This window comes from Durio zibethinus, chromosome 28, assembly GCF_047325235.1.
Source record: "Durio zibethinus cultivar Kanyao isolate XHJ-2024 chromosome 28, ASM4732523v1, whole genome shotgun sequence".
Lineage (NCBI taxonomy): Eukaryota > Viridiplantae > Streptophyta > Magnoliopsida > Malvales > Malvaceae > Durio > Durio zibethinus.
This window is the reverse complement of record NC_143189.1, coordinates 16123934-16139588: the sequence shown is the minus strand read 5'-3', so window position 1 is coordinate 16139588 and position 15655 is coordinate 16123934. Positions and strand designations below refer to the sequence as shown.

General features: G+C 32.2%; 1 protein-coding gene across 1 annotated transcript; it reads left to right on the top strand.

The window, feature by feature from the left end:
* The first annotated feature begins 11008 nt into the window (after nt 1–11008).
* On the top strand, nt 11009–15610 carry LOC111281283 (Glycosyl hydrolases family 31 protein). Its single transcript, XM_022869001.2, has 5 exons — nt 11009–11439; nt 11547–12277; nt 13242–13472; nt 13675–14321; nt 14571–15610. The coding sequence occupies exons 1-5, from the start codon at nt 11213–11215 to the stop codon at nt 15450–15452; spliced, it is 2718 nt and encodes a 905-aa protein (XP_022724736.2). The 5' UTR covers nt 11009–11212; the 3' UTR covers nt 15453–15610.
* The last annotated feature ends 45 nt before the right edge of the window (nt 15611–15655 follow it).

The following is a 15655-nucleotide window of genomic DNA, read 5'->3' as shown; positions in this document are numbered from 1 at the left end:
AAAAAATAATTTAGCACACAATTAATTACAGCAAATATATATAAAATATATCTCAAGCATTAAGTAAAATATCAACAAGCATATGTGAGCATGTATTTTTTTTCAAAACAATTTAAAATCCATCAAGATATATCAATAAAGTATATAACAATTTAGCACTCAAAATTCAATCAAGAATAGGTAACCAAATTTTAAATTCATTTCAAACAAAAATTTGGTTTAGAGGTTACCCATCTCTATTATATGTCTAGAGTTTTATTCTTCAAACTTACATTATAGCTTTTTACTCTAGTCCTCCTACAAGAGATATTTTTATTTGATTTTTGGAACCCAAATTATTTTAGGTCCTTGAAAGTTAGTCACAATATCTCTTGTTCATTTTGGAACTTATACTTGCCTAATTCTAAATGAGGCATTCTTTCTTGTAGGATAAATAGGTGAAGTATTACCATGAAATTTATAAAAATTGTATTTAATCATTTTAGTACTTAAACTCTTGTTTAAAAATTATTATTTTTCATTCATCAAAACTTCAAATTTCTTTTTTAAATCAAGATTTTTTTTTTCTAAAAATTCATATCTCTTTTTAAAAGTATCCAAATTCATTTTCAATTTTTCATTTTTTTTTCTAAAACATTTTTAAGTTTCATTAAAGACTTATTCTTAATATCAATTTTGAAATCATTATCTTATATTTGTTTCTTTTTGATTCGAATTCCATAACTAAATCATCAAATGCATTTTGTAATTCATCAAGTATATAGAGTTGAATCAAATTGAGTTAAAGGTCACCTTGAGCTCTTCAAGAGCCATGTAGCATGATGCATTTTGGTTAGAAGTTTGCCTTTCATGTATTTCCTCTAACTTCTTTCATATCTCATTTGAGTTTAAGCACTTTGAGACCAAGTTGAAAGTTTAAGAGTTAATAGCTCCATAGAGTAAACAATTGACCCTTGCATCATCCATTATTTCTCTCATGTAATTTATATCATTTAAAGGAATTTCAAGCCTTTTTTCTATCACATTCGAAGCTCTAAAATTTTGGGCCATTATGAACACTTTTATCCTCATTTTCTATTAATAAAATTTAAATTTATCAAACATAAGAGCTTTGAGGACTTTTTCACTGTCTAAAAGCCTAAATTGAGTCATAGGATCTTTACTCAAGGTGGTTAAACCTACAAAAAGATATCAAAGCTCTAATACCAATTATTAACTTTTTAGATGAGATGATGATTTAAGAGATGAGTGAATTAGATTTCTTCAAATTGTTTTCAAATAATAATTTCAATATAAATGAATGAGAAATTAAAATAATAAGTACTTTGATGAAAATATGATACTATCAACAACAATTGATGAGCTTAGAATCAAATATAAATAACAATATATGTAATGAGTGTAGTGTTAGAGAAATCAAACACAAGATTTATAGAGGTTCAATCCTTCTTCTCAAGGCACTTACATATTTTTTCTTGGTTATCTACATTAAGGTTTCAATTCATTAATTGAAAAAATATTATAACTCTATCTTTTTCTTCCTAAGGCTTAAGATAGAAACTTAACACTCTCGACTAACTTAGGCTAAGTAACAACCTTTTTAATCTCACAATTTTAAAAGGATACCTTACTACTTGATTACAAAAACATTCAAATAATTTGCAATACAAACTAAGATATCTCTTAAAGGCTAAGTGATTACCTAATGAAGTAAAAAAAAAATGATGAATGAACAACAATAATGATTTGGATACAACAAATACAAAGATATAGACTTTAAAGCTCTAAAGCTTTTGATTTTTTAAGAGAATATATAACTTGTTTGATCTTGTTTTCTTCATTCATCAACTTCTTGGTGTGTTAGAATGCCCAATTTATAGAGAAATTAAGAAATTACCTATTTGAGAAGCTTGAAAAATGAAAACACATGATTTTTTCCTTTGAAATTAGTTGTTAGAGCTTGTTGGGATGAAAAGATCAATTAGATTTGGTAAGGGATTGATCCGATGCATTAGGGGATTTATTGATTCTTGAATTTATTTAATTTTTTATCATTACAGCTGACAGGATCGATTGGGTCAAGCTAGGTTTTGGATTTTGGATGAATAGCGTTGCTGGTTGTCTCTTGTTTTACAATCCACTCACTTATTTGATCATATTTTGAGTTATACAACTCCAAATCAAAAATTGTTTAAATATCTAGAAACTAGACTTAAAGGGCTTTTTACCTATATAAAATTTATTATATAATTCATTGTATACAAATTATAGTGAATTTTCAAAACTACCCTTTGTGAGTTTTTAAATAACTGTATAATATTTAGTAAAAATTTAAAATCTTTTTTTAAAAAATTTAGATTAAGATTTTGTTTGATCCATTATAAAGTAGACTCAAAGAGCTTTTCAAATATATAAAATTCAAATATTAAAACTTTGTAAATTAATATAGAAAAAAAAATAATGTTGAAAAACTTTATTTTTATAAAATAACTTTCTTAAGTTAATCTATTTCTCAAAACCAATATCATCAAAATTGTATTGAGTTCAAGATGAATAAGTTCACTTTAAAAATAACAATTGGACTTTCATTTAAGTTCAAATAAATAATCTTTAAAGATAGATTTGGTTTGAGAAATATAAAGACAAGTAAATGTTTGTTTACATTTTGAAAAACATAATATTTATTTAGTATAAAAAATAATAAAACTTAAGAATATGTACTAAATAAATTTTTTTCAAAATATTAATTAATTTTATTTAGCTTAATGTTTTGTTGTTGAAAAAAATGATCAATTCAAGGCTAACACTTTGAAATCTTTCTTTTGCTAATCTGTCCATTTTTTGTTGACTTATATAGTTAAGTCTAGCTGGCCAAATATTCACATCAATATTCGTATCAGAATTAGGGGAAAGCTGAGATTATTATATGAAAAAATATCTAACATAATAAAATCATATAACAAATATCCAGATCCATAATAAGTTATATCCAAATACAAATTCAAACCATTATTGTTGAATTTCAAAACAAATCTTAGACTAAGAAAAACAATGACAAAAACCAAATTTCGTCAAATATTAGGAGTAAAAAGTACATCATCATGTAAGATAAGGGACACATGCATAGCATGCATGTGCTAATTTTCCTTACTTTAATCTGTGAATTGTTTCCTATATAGATCCATTTTTTTCACATTGAATCTAATGAAAATTCCATGAATGCATTCTTGTATCATGCTACATGGTTTGTGGCCCCTAAGTCTACAATCCACAAAAGGTGTGATTCAATTATCATAACAGTACTAGAAACAAACACAATACTTTCAGTATTACGTAAAAATCTTTAAGGGTTTTTACCTTTTTTGGCTTGCTGCATTCACGAGCAAAGTGATCCTTTTTGCCATAGTTAAAGCACTTGACTTTTAATTTATTCTTTTTAAGATGAGTCTTGAGACCTTATTCTTTACCTGTTTGACCATTCTTTGTCATCTTAAGAGCTTTCTTTTTATTCTCACCATATGGCATTTATTTGAAAATCGAAGCTTCTTTTGAATTAGATAATGCCATATAATGATCAACACTAGGTTTAGATGCCTCTCTATGATCTCCTTCTAATTGAAGATGATGAAAAACATCATCGAGTCTTTATGCTCTTATTATTGGTAAGGTGCTCTTTTTTATGCTTTCAACTGTATGGCAAAAAAAAAAAAAAATAGCTTGAACCTATTATTCATCAATCAAAATGTGAACAACTTTTTTTAACTCGCTTATCATGTTTGACATCTCTCTTACATGGAGCCTCATATTATGATTAAGCTATTTTTTGTAAGTGTCAAACTTAATAGTAAGTTGCTTTAGTTTGGTAACCAAAGTTACACCAAAATTTACTTTTAGGGCATTCCACATCTCTTTGGCTATTGCATGAGATCGAAATTTGCACATAATATCATTCTTTATATTACTAAGCAACATAATGTGTACAGTGAAGTTTTTTTTTTCAAGCCTTATAAGCCTCTTGGTCCCTCTTATGCTTAGATGTATTCCCTTTATCAAGTTTATCAAGGACATTGTTCAAAACATTAAATACATTTTGTTTTTCAAGTACATACTAAAATTTCATATCCCAAATTTCATAGTTGTCCTAATTTAGCTTCTTACCATGGTTTAACTCATTAATAACGTTCTTACAGCAAAAGTTATTTCAAAGTATAAATCTACATTCGAAAGACATGTACTAATTAATGCTTAGCTTTGCACACTTCTCATTTTGCCACAATGTCAAAAATAAATTAATGACAACCATTCACATAAAAATGAAACAAAAAAATCACTATGTTCGCAATCAAATTTTGTCTTTAATGTGTTTGATTACCACTAATTTATTTAATTATGTAAAATCAATCAATTTAAGATAGAACAAATCAATTATCTTAGAACTTTTACTAACATTAAGGTTACCAACATATAATCAATAACATATATTGATTTCACATAAATAAGTCTTATAAAGCATAATTTGAATTAATAAATATGTTCATAAAAAATATATATACATACTAAATGTTAATAAAACATGTTTCTTATAATTTACGAATGACTTATTTAAGAATAGGAATGGATTTCAAAAATTCTTTTTTATATTCTCATTGCCCATTCATGGAGGTTCAAGAATTTTACATTTTTCATTACGGAGACTTGGATAGACTGAAAGTGTCGCACTTTTTTTACCTCTCACATATTCCTTTACAAAAATCTTTAATTAATATTTCATACTTAGTATAATTCTTCAAAGACATCCAGATATCTTAAAAAAAAAAATTTTTTTGTCAAAGAGTAAAAAATACACCTTTCAACATTTAATATTTAGTATGGTCATTCCTAATGTGTATACAGCCATGCTAGATCAATTCTTAGATTATGTCATTGACCTTGATGATATGCCTCTCAATATTATCATTTGGATTCATTTGGTGTTGCATTAATTTCATTGTCAATCTTATAACTCTAAAAGATTATGCCCATGTCCTTATAACAATAGAAGTCCTCACAAAAATAGTCATAATTTTTTGTAATAAGATACGAGAAAAAATCATCAATCCATGAGTCAACACAAATAAAAAAAATAATTAAGACTTATATCAAATTCTTGTGTGATTTGACATTCCAAATTCAATTAAAGATAAAAATAATTTTAAAAAAAATCTTTAAAAAATTTTAAGAATATTTTTGAAAAAACAAAAAAAAAATTCGAATGCTTCCTTGAATACTCTGATATGCATTTGAATACTTTTTTTTGTTTTAAAAAATAACCATTAATTCTTAAAATTTTACCTAGGGCATACAAACGTCCTCAGTCGAACATTCGAATGCCTAGAGTTGGCATCGGGGCGGGCGGTTTTTTGCTTTCCCCGCCTCCGACCCGATGCTTCAATATTTTACCCGATACCCGATCCGTACCCGCTCGGAGGTTGTTATTAAAAAACCCGACCCCGACCCGCTAGAATATTTTTTACCCGAATTTAACCCGACCCGACCCGAATTCAATATACTACCTATTTAAATTTACCAAAAATGTAATAAATTATAATCTAAATATATTACAAGCATTAACAAATTTAACATAATCACTCATAAATTCAAACTTAGTACATACTATTTTTTTATCTAGTAAAAATCTCATAAATTCTCATCATAAATAATAGAATTATAAAATACATAAAATATAGTAAATTCAAACTCACAAATTCTTACCATAGATGATGGAATTATGAAATATATAAAACTTAGTAAACTAAAATTCAAATATTAAACAAGCATAAGTTAATAACTAAATTTAAACATAATACATGATACAAGATGAACATCAAAAGCTTAAATCACCACAATAAAAAGCTAAATTGTTTGAACATCCTTTCATCCAACATGATAAAAATCTTTCAAGACCACAATAAATCATTCCATCATCACTAAGCTCCATATCATTATTCTCCTGTAACCACACTAGTCCTATAAAATAAAACAATAAGATGAATAAATAAATCTCATAAAATAATATATTTAAAAATAATAATATAAAAATAAATTAATTAAAAAAATAATATTATTTACCAAACTAGTTATCTTTTCCTCAATCTCACTCTCATCAACATCTTCGTAAAAATACTTTTCTTCTAATAAAATTGACCCTACAAATAAAAAAATAAACTATTAACAAATAATATATAACAACAAAATATAATAACTAACAATATGCTAAAATAAAAAATAAAATTGCATAATATATATTATTGTACCTTCTTTTTCAGCCCATAACCAATTTTGACAACATGTTAAAGCTTCTATAGTTGATGGATGAAGTCTATTACATTGCGCACTCACTAATCTCCCTCCGGTACTAAAAGTAGACTCTGAAGCAACAGTAAAAACTGGTATGGCATAAATATCTCTAACAATAAGTTGTAAGGTCAGAAATTGAGGTCCAGTTAGTTTCCACCAATTCAATATATCAAAATCTCCTTTTCTTGGTATGACTTTTTCATCCAAATAGCGATCTAACTCTGATTTTACTTTTGATTTTTTCTTTTTTTTTTCTTGAAACAAAATCATCATAGTCTCCCAAATTTCCCAATTAAGTAGCATCAACACCATCTAAGAATGAAAAGCTTGAACTAGAAGGTCCTTCTTCCTTTTTCAAAGCTAATTTCTCCTCATACTCCTTAACCAAATCCCGACATATTTGTACAATCCTTTCAATTTCAAATTCAGCATTTTCTCCATAAATCTTTTCAAAGTAATACTCCAACAACTCTGTTTTGTATCTTGGATCTAAAATTGTGGCAACACCCATTATACCATGCACATCATTCTAATACTTTTCAAATTTGCCTAACATGCTCACAGCCATACATGAAATAATTCTATTGGTATGCATAATCCATTCATTCAATGCCAATCTGATTTTGCAAACATTAGGAAAATAAAGATTTGCAGTAGCATATTTTGTGCCAGAAAAACCTTCAGTGATATCATAAAACAATTTCAACTTCTCACAAATCTCAGTTGCAATGATCCAATCATTTTCAGTTGGCAAATATTTGTACAAAGGATCACCATGTAATTGCACACAACGAGGAAAGACATCTTTATAAAACAAAGCTGTTTGAAGCATTAAGTAAGTAGAGTTCCATCGTGTTTTGACATCAACACACAACTTTTTTAAAGTTGGAATGCGCAATTGACGCGCTGCCTCTTCAAATTTTTCCCATCTCTTTGGTGTAGCACTCCAAAAGAGGACACTATCATGAATTCTATCAATTCCATCTCCAATCACACTTAATCCATCTTTCACAATCAAATGCAAGATGTGTGCACAACAACGCATATGAAAAAAAGTCCCACTAAGCAAAAGTGCATCACAACCAATTCTATCAATTAACAACTCAATAACACCATCATTCACACTACAATTATCCACTGTAATAGATGAAAGTTTTCTATCAATATTCCAATCTAAGAAACATTTCATCAAACTTGAAGTAATGACCTCTTTCGTATGTGGAGTTGGCACATATTCAAACTTAATTAAACAATCAATTATTTACACTAATTTAATAATTAATTCAATAATAATAATTACTTAATAAAAAATGAACAATATCAAAATAAGACAATTTAATAAAATATACCTGATGATGCGTTTTTGTAAGTTCCATTGATTATCGATGTAATGAGCAGTGACAGTCATGTATCCTCTTTTTTGGTGATCAGCAGTCCACATATCAGTTGTGATAGCAATTCTCCCTTCATTAGCTTCCAACTTAGATATTGTCTTTGCCTTTTCCTATCTGAAAATCTTTAAAATATCACTCTTTATAGTATTTTGAGAAGGCATAGCAAACAAAGGTTGGAGACTGTAAGAATACTTTCTGAATTGCACATGATCAACCATTGATAAGGGGTATTCATGCATGATTATCATCTTGGCAAGCTCCCTCCTTGTGACATTTTGATCAAAGGAAAAGTTTTTTAATGTTACTTTTCCATCTGCCTTCCTTTGATTTACTAGCAACACTTGTTGACGAATATCCATTTGAAATCGTTTACTGCACCTCTCTGAATGATCACGCAAATGACTTGTCTCATTCTTAGAAGCACCACCAAGTTTTTTCTTACAATAATTGCATATTGCCTTCCATTCATTATTGATCTTCTCTTTTCTAAAATGTTTCCATACTTCTGATTTTAACTTATTTGAGTTATACCCACTATTATCAACTTCAGCACCCTCGTTAGTCACACTTAATGATAGAGTTGTATTTTCGTCAGATGTTGGAATAGGAGTTTGCTGAATTGGTGACTAATGTGAGGTAGAAGTAGGAGGTGTTGGGGAACACGAATTATCTCCCAAATTAGACATTTCACCTTCATTCATAAAAAAAAAAAAATTAGAGTTATTATTTTTGATATTAACAAATAAAGCAACTAAATAAATTAACTGTTACTAAAAGCATAAGGACAACTATTCTTTTTCACGTTTCTCAGCATCCATTTCTCAAGACTTTAATATTGTACTTAAATTTCCTTAAATTTCTTTAAAACAAAATTGGAATTCCAACTTGCCATTGGAGATTTTAGGCCTATCATATATTAGAGAGCATGATTATTTTTACTCATTTTTTCTTGCAAAAAGAAAATAACAGTAAAAGTCTAGTGTAATAATTTTTTCCTTTGATAGTTCATATCATCCAATTCAAACAGTTACTCTAGCATTGACTCCAAGCAACAAAAGCATTTAATCACAAACTTGAAAATGATGATTTTATACAGACTTTTCTAGGTTGAGACCACAAGTAAAATAATATTACATATTCTCCTATTGTCACAATTACAAGCCTCAAAAGTAATACTACAAACCTAAAACAATGACACTGGTAACATTCAATTCAAGCATATTATATTGGGGTCTAGACATAGATTCACAAAGACATCATTCAAAAAATTTGAAACAAAATTTATCATTCACAAACACATAGTTGCCCACCTGCCTGAGGTCGATCAGTCGGAAGGGACTACCCTCAGAACTGGATGCGCCCGAATCTGGTTCTAACCAGTCGCCCACCTGCCTGAGGTCGATCCGTCAGAAGGGATTACGTCCAGAACTGGATGCGCCCAAATCTGGTTCCAACAAGACCCCCAGTCTGGATGCGCCCGAATCTGGTTCCAACCAGTCGCCCACCTGCCTGAGGTCGATCCGTCGGAAGGGACTACGCCCAGAACTGGATGCGCCCAAATCTGGTTCCAACAAGACCCCCAGTCTGGATGCGTCCGAATCTGGTTCCAACCAGTTGCCCACCACTGCTTGAGGTCGATCCGTCAGAAGGGACTACGTCCAGAACTGGATGCGCCCAAATCTGGTTCCAACCAGTCGCCCACCACTGCCTGAGGTCGATCCGTCGGAAGGGACTACGCCCAGAACTGGATGCGCCCAAATCTGTTCCAACCAGTCGCCCACCACTGCCTGAGGTCGATCCGTCGGAAGGGACTACGCCCAGAACTGGATGCGCCCAAATCTGTTCCAACCAGTCGTCCACCACTGCCTGAGGTCCAGTCGCCCACTACTGCCTGAGGTCGATCCGTCGGAAGGGACTACGCCCAATCACCCACCTGCCTGAGGTCGATCCGTCGAAACGAAAGGGACTACGCCAGAACCGGATGCTCCCAAATCAGTTAGTAAACAAACAAGATTTTCGACGAAAGAAACAAAATTCAGAACCCTAAAAGAAATTACTTATATATATAATAAGGGTATTTTGGTAAATATCTCGGGTCGGACCGGGTCGGATTTCACATAAAATCGATCCCGACCCGAATCCGATATTTTTAAAAATAAAAGCGACCCGAACCGACCCGAAACCCGTTTTTTCAAAAAAAAAATCCACCCCTAAATAATCAGGTCGGGTCGAAACCCGACGATTTCGGGTTAATTTGCCAACCCTACGAATGCCCATATAAAAACCCAAAAAAACAAAAAATTCAAATTGCAAAACATCAATGGTTTTTATATTCTAAAAATTATTATAATAACATTAATTATATCAAAAATATAAAAATTATATTAACTTTTATGCATATTTGTAAATATGCAAAAAGATATCATATTTTTTATTACAAAAAATATATAAAATGAATCAAAACACAAGTCAATCTTACTTTGATATCAATGAAATAAATATCATGTAAGATATATACGAACATCTGTATATACTTGTCCAGAGAAAATAAAAGTAAAAACCTAACTTAAATTATTGCTTGTTAAACAATATTATAATATAAAAATTATTGGTTTTTACAGTACAAATCCTTCGACGCACCGAAAATTAATTGCATTCTATCCTTTTATTTTTTATTTTTTATTGTGTTTTGTGATATTATTCGCTCACAATCGTAGGCCAAATGTCATTACTTGATTAAGTCAAAAAAACAGAGTGAGGTGATATCTCATATATCATAAACCGTCAAGGCAATTTTTTTATTAAAAAAAAGACTACTCAATGGCAATTGTTGGAGTGCTGAAGTCATCATGATGGACGAACTTGACTCTGTTTCTCGTACAGTGTGCTTGCATGGTAGCCTCATCAAAATTATCAGTTGACGAACTATCATATTAATAAAATTATTTCTTGTTTGGTATTTTTGTGAATTTTCAGTATTTTACTTCTGATGTGTGATTAGAAGGAATCAATCCAATTTTTTTTATGACAACAAATTTCAACTTGGTTTTACTTTTTAATGAAGTTTATCTTTAAATTGTTCTAAATGAGTCCTTAACGTTAATAAAATGGTATCAATTTAACCCTTTCATCAAATTGTTTTGTTATAACAGTGACCTTGATAGTAAAATAGTCTTGGCTTTGACCACCATTATCTCCATGACTGGTTGTTGAGATCTTTCGATATTGCGACATCTGTTTTCTGGGTTTTAAATATTGCCTATTTGTTTTAAAGAATTAATGCCATCCCATTATGAATTATTAGAAATGTTAAATATGTGATGCAATTTGTCAACATCAACCTTTATTAAATTAATATATAGAAAAACAAAACAAAAGAGTAGAAAAAAAACTGTAATTACAATGAAGGCTACAGCTTATCGTTTTGGTCCGGTGGCACGGAATAAATACGATAGACGGTAATCAGAAGAAGACCAGCAGCCATGGATGCAGCAGAAGAAAAGCACTATTTTCATAATCTATTTCTGTTTTTAATCATCTTTTCTTTTTCTTACTCGGTTCATGGGGTTAATGAAGCTGTTGGATATGGCTACAAACTTGAATCTGTTTCCATTGACTCAAACCAAAAATGGTTGACCGCTCGTCTAGGTCTTATCCGCAGCTCATCTGTTTTTGGACCTGACATTCAAAATCTCAATCTTTTTGCCAGGTAACTGCTAACCCGAGATGGGATTGTTTGTTTTCATCATATCTTTGTTTGTTTGTTTGCTTGTAAATTTTTAGTTTAGATTTTGAAGGTCAACTTTCTATGTGCAGCTTTGAGACAAGCAATCGATTGAGAATCAGAGTTACAGATTCAGGCCATCAAAGATGGGAAATCCCACAAGAAATCATACCCCGTCAATCTCAGTTCCCACACCTATCATTGCTAGAAGACCGTCTGAGCACATCAGCGAACTACCAAACACAGAAGCAAAAGGAAAACTACTTTGTGTCAGACCCAACATCGGACCTCATTTTCAGCCTACATAACACCACGCCATTCGGGTTCACAGTGAGGCGTCGCTCCTCAGGTGACATCCTTTTCGATGCATCTCCGGATGCATCCGATCCTGGCACTTTCTTGGTGTTCAAGGAACAATACATTCAACTCTCCTCCTCACTTCCGAAAGATAGGTCTTCACTTTACGGACTGGGAGAGCACACAAAGGGATCGTTTAAGTTGCAACACAATGACACATTGACGCTATGGAATGCAGATTTGGCGAGTGCTAATCTGGATGTTAATCTTTATGGATCACATCCCTTTTACGTGGATGTGAGATCAGCATCAGCAGATGGCAAAGTAGCAGCCGGAACTAGCCATGGAGTGGTGTTGCTTAATAGCAATGGAATGGACATTGTGTATGGGGGAAACAGGATAACTTACAAGGTTATTGGAGGAGTTATAGATTTGTATGTTTTTGGTGGACCACTGCCCCACACCGTCATTGAGCAGTACACTGAGCTTATTGGCCGCCCTGCTGCCATGCCTTACTGGTCCTTTGGTAAGTATACAACACAATACAATACAATACAATACAATTCTTTTTGTTTTTTTTTAATTTTTTTAACTTTTCTTGATTTCATCGCCAAATCTTATCCTTTTTCAGAAAAGGTTGAAGTCTAAAACAAAAAAAAAAAAAGTCATTTGTCCGAGGAACTAACTTATCAATTGATGCCTCTTTATCAGTATTCTCCTTTGTCCTTACGTTACGTTATCAGTTGGATTTTTTTTATCCTTTCTTCGAGAATAGTTAAAATAATTACTATTGTAATCGTCTGAACATTTAGTCTTGATACATGTTCTCAAAGAGCGTGGTTATCTCCTTCTAATAATAATAATAATAATAATAACAACATATTCTACTACTAGAATGCTGTAATTACAAATAGAATTTGCTGATGAAAAGTAGAAATTGACCTTGGGCTCATGTTTAGGGTGCTTACTGTTGAAATTAAAAATGTGGGATTTTTGAATTAATAATTGATTCAAAATTAATCGAACCACCCTTGAATCCCATAAAATCTGTGATTAGGAAGCGTTCTATATATATATATATATATATATTGTAGGATAATCTTTTTTTTTTGGTATGAGATCTATGTACCTCGTTAGGAACTTCAATCTCAATTTTATCATTGGTTCACTTGGAAACGAAGATTTGAGAAAATGATTTTCGAGTTTGGTAGATATACAAATTAAAAGGATTTAACATATAACATGCATGTTAGGTTGTTAAGTTAGTGCATCAACAATGTTGTTTATTGAAATCCAAGTTAAATTTAATTGGTTAATACAGTCACTCTAACATTAAATACATCTAGAATTTAAATTTTAACTTCTGTAAGATCTTCATCTATCTTCAGATTGTGATCTCATTTGTAAAAAAGAAAATAACAGTGTTGTATGTTGGAGTTGGACTATATCTTTGATTTATTCATCACACATTTGACCATTGTTTCTTAAAGGATTCCATCAGTGCCGGTATGGCTACAAAAACGTTTCTGATCTTGAGGGTGTGGTTGCGGGCTACTCAAAAGCTAGGATTCCACTGGAAGTCATGTGGACAGACATCGATTACATGGATGCCTTTAAGGATTTCACTCTTGACCCCATCAACTTTCCCAAGGACCTGATGAAAAAATTTGTCGATAAGCTTCATCAGAATGACCAGAAATATGTGGTCATCTTAGATCCCGGTATGTGCATCAAGACTGTCTACACATTAATGCACATTAATGCTGAGGTTCAGTCTGCAATGAATGTAATTAATTGTGTTAAATGATTTGAATAGCTGCGATTTTTTCCTGAAGCAAATCTAACATTTTATCAGCAGATCACACAATTGTTAGTATAGATGCGATTTAATAACAATATTTTGATATCATCCAATCTTGGCAGGTATCAGCGTAAACAAAACCTATGGAACCTACATCAGAGGGATGCAAGCTGATATATTCATAAAAAGGGATGGAGTCCCTTACTTGGGTGTAGTTTGGCCTGGTCCAGTTTACTTCCCAGATTTTGTAAATCCTCTTACTGAAACATTTTGGGCTGGTGAAATCAAAATATTTCGAGATTTTCTCCCTGTTGATGGTCTTTGGCTTGATATGAACGAGATATCCAATTTCATAACCTCCCCTGGAAAGCCAAATTCTACCCTGGATAATCCTGCTTACAAGATTAACAATCAGGGAATCCAGCGACCTATTAATAATAAAACAGTTGCAGCCACATCTCTACATTTTGGTAATCTGACAGAGTATAATGTCCATAACCTGTATGGTTTACTAGAATGCAAAGCTACTCACGCAGCATTGACTAATTTGACCGGCAAAAGGCCATTTATTCTGAGTAGATCAACTTTTGCAAGCTCTGGACAATATGCAGCCCACTGGACCGGAGACAATGCAGCCAGGTGGGAGGATTTGGCATACACAATACCATCAATTTTAAATTTCGGACTCTTTGGTCTTCCAATGGTTGGAGCTGATATATGTGGCTTTTCTGGGGATACGACTGAAGAGCTCTGCCAAAGATGGATTCAAGTAAGTTCCTGATAGCTTTCCTTTTATGTTACAAAAGAGGCCGTCTTTTGAGATAGTGAAAAGGGTTGCATTTATTAAGATTTAAATTAAAAACCTGAATGTCATCTCTTAAGAGTGACTATATAAATCAATTGAGCTAATCCTTGAGTTCTCCCGATTAGCCTTTCCACCACACGATATGCTCTTCAAGCATTCAAACTAGCGCAACTGAATTAACAAGGTTTTTTTTTTTTTTTGGTATAATTGCAGCTAGGGGCCTTTTACCCTTTTGCTAGAGATCACTCTGAGATTAATTCAATTCGTCAAGAGCTCTATCTTTGGGATTCAGTTGCTGCAACAGCTAGGAAGGTGCTTGGCCTCCGCTATCGCCTGCTCCCATACTTTTACACTCTAATGTACGAGGCACACAAAAAAGGGATTCCCATTGCAAGGCCACTTTTCTTCACATTCCCCCAAGATGTTAAGACTTATGAAATCAATTCACAATTTCTCCTTGGTAGAGGTGTAATGGTGTCACCTGTATTAAAGCGAGGAGTCGTTTCAGTTCATGCTTACTTCCCAACTGGAAACTGGTTTGACCTCTTCAATTATTCCAACTCAGTGAGTGCAAATCCTGGAAAATATTTTACACTAGCTGCACCTCGTGATCATATAAACGTGCATGTTCGGGAAAGTAACATTATAGCCATGCAAGGAGAGGCCATGACAACAGCAGCTGCCCGGAAAACACCATTCCAACTCTTGGTGGCTGTCAGCAACAGTGAGAATATGAGTGGGGAACTTTTCTTGGATGATGGAGAGGAAGTGGAGATGGGACAAGAGGGAGGAAAGTGGAGTTTAGTGAGATTTTACGGGGTAAGTTCTGGTGATAATGTCCATGTCAGATCAGAGGTTGAGAATGGAGAATTTGCTTTGAGTCAAAAGTGGATCATAAATAAAGTCACTTTCGTGGGGTTGGAAAAAATTGGGAGGCTGAAGGGGTATGAAATAAGCACCAACAACAGAACAAACTTGTCTGAAAATCCAATTTTGAAGACAAAATTAGACAAGAATGCAAAATTCCAAGTTGTGGTGCTCTCAAGACTGAGGCTACCTGTTGGAAAGGAGTTCAGTTTGCAACTCAGGTTTTAAGAAGAGCAACATCAGTACATCACTGCTGGCTGGCTCATTATTCCTCCAAAATAAAATGACAAAAAAAGGACGCAGGAGACAGCTTCTTTGGCACAGTGATGATCTTGTAGTTCAAAATGGAATTAATAAATAAATGAATTACTTTCATTTGGGTAAAACCATGATAATTTTTTTTTTACAAGGATGCCATAGCTTAGAGAGTT